The sequence below is a fragment of the Propithecus coquereli genome, unplaced genomic scaffold (assembly GCF_000956105.1).
Source record: "Propithecus coquereli isolate 6110/MARCELLA unplaced genomic scaffold, Pcoq_1.0 Scaffold479, whole genome shotgun sequence".
Taxonomy (NCBI): Eukaryota; Metazoa; Chordata; class Mammalia; order Primates; family Indriidae; genus Propithecus; species Propithecus coquereli.
In genome coordinates this window covers 501,201-507,101 of record NW_012150607.1, presented here as the reverse complement: position 1 = coordinate 507,101, position 5,901 = coordinate 501,201, and the positions used below count along the sequence as shown (strand labels likewise).

Below are 5,901 nucleotides of genomic sequence, written 5' to 3'. Positions count from 1 at the left end.
AAGAGTAATTCATGAATACACATAGACTGCAAGTGTATTCCATATTTTACAAAATAAGTTCTTATTCTATTTTATGGAGGAGACATCTGCACCTCTTCCCATTCCTGGCTTCCTTCTGATTGACTCCTCCCTTTATTCCATTCTCCTTCCTCAACAGAAGAAGCTGTTAATCTAGTGGTGAGATCAGAGTCTCTGTGGGGCTACATGATATAATTCACAGGTTCTGCCCTAAGGGCAGGATCCCATCTGCATCTTTTCATTATCAGGGTCCAGTCCAGAAAGGCAGACAAGGTTTTCGCTTTCTCTAAATCTCTTTGGCTAGGTGGGTTCCTGTGGAAGTGATTTCTCAGCCCAATCATCCTTTTTGTCAATACCACTCTGAACAGCACAACAAATAGCCTTATTCCAAATTTATAGGCAGTAAAAAAGGTCAGATAGCAACGGAATCCTAAACTGCAATGCGTTGCAGACTTTTTTCAATATCTGCTAATTGTTATTGTGCTAGTGCAGACACTCATTAAAATTAACTCCTTTCTGATAATATCTGTAGTGTATACAGTGCCCTCAGGAAATCTGTTAGTAATAGCATCAAAAGACAGGGCAGAATTTGGTGATTTCTGTGTACATGCTTTCAATACCATGATAATATCAAAACTTCACTGCACCTTTTCAGTATATTTGTTAGGATCACACTGTTAATGTCAAAGTTAGTATAAATGAAAACCCACCTCTTTACTATTGTAGCATTTTCCATGTATCTTTTAGTTTCTAATGTGATATCTGAGATAAATAGAACTATCCTAACAGTTAACTCTTTGGACAGAAAATTTGTGCAGCTATGCTCTTTCCAAAGTTTAACAGAGTCATTCAGTATCTGTCCACCACTAGGCACTTTATCTAACCTTTTGTGGGATATGGGCAAGGGCTGAAGCAATCACATTGGCCCTTTCTTCTGTCATGTTACTGATCATTGACCCCAGAGTAAACACCACCACACCGTTCTCTCCAGAGCTCTGGACAAAGTCTTCCATGTCCTGTGAAGAAAGAATGTGTTCCATCACAAACGGGTATCAGTATAAGAAGCATATTTGAAAAGATTGTTAAAACTTCTAAGAAAAGAAAACTGAGTATTATAGAGAAACAATTATTAGAGTAAGTGATATTTTTAGCTGAGCTAATCAGTACATTTATATGGAAAGAAATGTGTAAAATAAGATAGATGGCTTCTATTGTGGGTATTTGTGCAAATATGTGGTTGCATGTGTATGCATATGTGTATCTTCATGGGAGAAAGAAATGAAGTAGAGCTATTATAATGTAGATTGGAGAGATTATGCTAGAAAATATTATACCAAGACTCTTCATTTATATTATCATGTTTACTAATATAGATGACTAAATGTGGCTTCACTTCGCTTTAATTTTATGTGGTTGTAGTTCTAAACCCCTTTTGTTCATGTCAGACATTTTTCTGTGTTATTTTTTTAATTTCGTGCCATTAGAATAATTTTATGATTATGAAAAGGAGGAAATGTTACTAATAGTTGGGATAATTTTATGTCTATATTTCTTTTTTATACCTCACTTAAAGTTTTTCAGAGTTTTCAAGTCTTTTCCCCTAAGACACACACACATACTCACACACACACACACAAATACCAATACACTAAATAGCTGAAGGTTAAGAATCATTGATATTCAGAATTATGATTCTGTGGTTTGGAATTTTACTGAAATAGCCCTAAGGATTTCATTTATGATACAGAATTTTCTGGTGTATAGTTACATAATTGAATGTTCACATTTCTCGGGTCATTACTTAATATGAGGCAATTTTATCCTCAAATTACACTGTTAAATTGATGTGCTATCTATAACCAGCTGAAGGGACTGTTATTATTTCCTCACTGTGTCCGCCAGAGAGCACCTTTGCCACAATGTCTAGAACCACGAGGCCGTTCTGTCATGGACATGTGGTCACCCTCTTGAGTAGCTCAATCACACTATATAAAACTCCTGGTGAATATGTGCTTATTTGGACTTGATGGAGAATTATTCCGATTTGAGATTTCAATTCTGTGCCAATTTTTAAATTTTAATACATTCTATATAGGAATAATTCTAAATTGCTCAATATATTCTCCATTCAAAGACAAAACAAACCAACCAAAAGAAGCAAAGAGGAAAAAAATTTACAAGCAATAAATGTAGAACTAAATTTTTCCTGAATATCACATCAAAATCAAATACTCTTTTTTGTTATTGTTTCCTTCATATTAAATTAAGCAATTGTTTCTTTCTTTGTGTAAAATAATGATCAATTCCCTCCAACATAACAAGTATACTTTTATATGTTAATCCTTGGGGTGAAGCTTCTGCTTAAATCTGTTGTGTACAAAAATAATTCCCAACTTTGAAAAATATAGTTTTAACCAAATGACATCAGTTTTAATATGAGGGTCACTGTACTATTAATACTATTCCATGTAATACGTGGGGCATCCAGCTATTCTGTGTGATTCAAGTTACCTGAAGCGACATTTTGTGTAACTTGTGCTCAATGATTTTCTCACTGTCTCACTGCCAAAAAAACCCTTCTTCATCCATTCAGTATAGAAGTAGTACACCTTCTACAGAATCATTACTGATCTCATTCTGTGACATCTTTATAAAAATATACAAGATCAATTAAGAAATCTGATAACAGTATGAAAAATTAAAAAAAAAGACATTGAGTTTCACCCATACTCTCTGCCAAGAGATATTCCCAATTTAAAGTTTCTGTGCTTTCATTATGATTTTTATTCTGTTTATATAGCTCAATGTATTTATGTGACATATGTTTACAAAATTTTATATAAATTTTTGTCCTAGAAAAAATTGTGATCTTGTTCTTTTCGTCATTTGTTCCTCAGTTTCCAAACAAACTTGAGTTATGGCTAAGTATTTTTTTGTGAAATTATTGTAGTAATATGGTACACACAGAGTATAAGTTCTTTATCTTTTCTAATGTAAGATATTTAAATTACTTCCAATATTTATTTTATGAATATCTGCCATAAATATTGAATCTGCACATCTTGATTTCTTTTTGGTTTATATAGTTTGATGTAAGTATACTGTGAAACCAACAGCTATATACATTTTTAAAACGGTTGATATATTTTCCTGAGTGTTTTACTATTTTAAAATACACAGGTATTTTCTCAGAACTTAATATTTAATGGAAAAGTAAGCAATTTTTGGCAACAATTACATAATAATTAGAGAATATATTTCACAACTATTGACTTGAATTTAAATCATTATGCAGATTGCTAGCAACAGCTATTATTAGTACTTATCATTTTATTACTAGTTATCCTTTTCCTTAATTATCGTCCCTCTCCTACTCTCTTCCCTCTCTTACTGGCACAATCATCTTACCTAAAAGTAAATGGGCAGAATTTTCATTAATCTTACCTGTCCTTTTGTCACTTGTGAAAGTTACCATAAGCGATTTTCATTCAACATAAATATTGGGTTTTATCTATGAATAAAATTTCAATTTTATGTTGGCGCTAACAAGGTATACAAAAAAGATCATATAATAGTGCAATAAGAAAGCTTGCTTTTCCTTTAGTCCTAAAAGTATGACATTAAAGTAAAATATATTTGGTTATATATTCCCTCATAAGGAATATTATTTTATATGCTGGCAGAATTCTTTGCAAACTAAATCTAAGTTTACTTTTTAATACACATTGTAGAATTTATTTGGTCTGTATTATATATAGAATGTACATTATCTCTGTGCTTCTCAAATAGGCAATTATGATGTTGAAACAAAAGTTTCCCCAGGGAGCTTTACTGAGGTATCCTATAGACTTGGCCTAAGACAGCAAACACCTGTTCTGATAAAGTAAACCATCCCTTTTATGCTGTAAGAGGTAAAACTCCGGGATCTCAGTGAGGAATGATTTAAATGCTGGAGTGAAACAAGTGAACATTAAGTTTTGCTGAAAATATTTTGGGGGCGCATCTACATTGTTGAGGAATGGTGTTCCTTTACAGCTAGAATAATGATGAAGAGTCTCAACTCTTACAATAAATAAACAAAACCAAACACATAGGAGTATGTTCACCTTAGGCAGAGGTTTGGCAGGTTTGCAATGGTGTCCTCCAATGAAATCATAATTTGGTAAGAGTGGGCGAGGAAAATCAAAGTCCCAATAGGTTCGAATAAGCCACATATCAGCTTTCTTCATTGTCTCATAGAACGTAGTGGGTCTACCTGAAGGGGAGAAAGAAAAGAAAGCATAGATGACACAAGAGAGTTGTCATGAGAATATAAAAGTAGTTTCCTGAAAGAAATTGGAACAATATAGCCAAAGATATATAAAGTGTGCTTTGATATAACAAATACGTTCAAGTGTTAAGATACAGGAATAATTTAATTCCTATGTAATATATATTTTACCATATGTATGTATGTATAAGGAAAGCAAAGTGTTAAGAGAAGTTTTAGAGGAGATATGTCTCTAATGTCAGATCAATTTATTCAGAATCATCAATAATTTTTAATGTAAGCCACTATGGAATTACCCATAAACAAATTACCCATTTGTTTATTTTCTAAAGCTGAAGAAGTAACACATACACATTTAAGCAACTCTTGGAGTTCCACTACCAATTAATCCTACCAAACTCATAAAATTTCATTCTAATATGAACTCAGTTTGATTTCAATTCATGAAGCTAGTCTCATGATCCTTGTTTCTCCCAGTTTATCAAGAGTTTTTTGAATACATGGTTGAAATACTAGTACCTACTACTACTTTTGGTTGATGTGAAGATCTTAATAATATTAGTATTTTAATAATAAATGTATTTGGCTCGGCACGGTGGGTCATGTCTGTAATCCTAGCACTGGGAGGCTGAGGAGGGAGGATCACTTCAGCTCACTAGTTGGAGACCAGCCGGAGCAAGAGTGAGATCTCGTCTCTATTAAAAATAGAAAAAAATTAGTCAAGAATGGTGATGAGTGCCTGTAGCCCCAGGTACTCAGGAAGCTGAGGCCGGCGGATTGCTTGAACCCAAGAGTTCGCAATTGCCATGATCTAGGCTGATGCCACAGCACTCTAGCCCAGGTGACAGAGTGAGACTTTGTCTGAAAAAAAAAATACTACTCATAATAAGGATATTTACGACGAATAGCTAGAAATTTTCAAAAATTACAGAAATGGATAGCTTTTGCTACCCCTTCATTTGGATGATCTTTTACTTAATGTAGTTATATAATTTAATAAAATATAGACACAGACTTGGATGTTCACACATCAGTAAGATTTTAGGCCTTAAAACAGATAAGCCCCAAGCCCTTACTGAAGGAACATAGAAATGTAGTAACCTCAAATTTTAGATATCCATTTCTGCGATAGAACCATCTCTCATCTGTGAAGAAATTCTTCTGGTTATATAGAAAAAAATTTTTAATTTTGAAATAGGAAAATTAAGGTATTCAAGGAGAAACAAATTCTTCAATGCTACATTGATCGCCGTACTAGAAAAATGTATAACTCCTCAATCTACACATCTACCTTCATCAAGCTGTTTCTTGATGCATCTATTAACTTGCATTAGAACATGCAAATAATGTATAGTAGGTATGAGATTGTTTAAAAAATCCTAACTGTCTTAGCTTATATATTTATGAGTTCATGGAGTTTCCTGTATCAATTTTAGACACAAGGTTCTAAATGATCCTATAATCTTTCCTAATATTTGTGAGATTGATAGATCATCTATCTTTTCATTTTATATTTGCATTTACTAAACATGTTCTCTTCTGACTTCATATTCATACAAGCTCGCCTTCCAAGGTACAAGGAAAAGTAGGAATTAATAACCACCAATTAAAAA

At 33.1% G+C, this 5,901-nt stretch overlaps 1 protein-coding gene across 2 annotated transcripts in view; it reads right to left on the bottom strand.

Moving 5' to 3' along the window:
• LOC105819299 (UDP-glucuronosyltransferase 2B17-like) overlaps positions 1 to 5,901 on the bottom strand; it is a 53,354-nt gene that overhangs the window by 46,156 nt on the left and 1,297 nt on the right. For both annotated transcript variants that reach the window (XM_012655504.1, XM_012655503.1), the window contains exons 2-3: positions 4,125 to 4,273; positions 903 to 1,034 (exon numbers count right to left, since the gene is read on the bottom strand). In XM_012655504.1, coding sequence (XP_012510958.1) covers positions 903 to 1,034; positions 4,125 to 4,273 — 281 coding nt within the window. The remainder of the gene's footprint in view (positions 1 to 902; positions 1,035 to 4,124; positions 4,274 to 5,901) is intronic.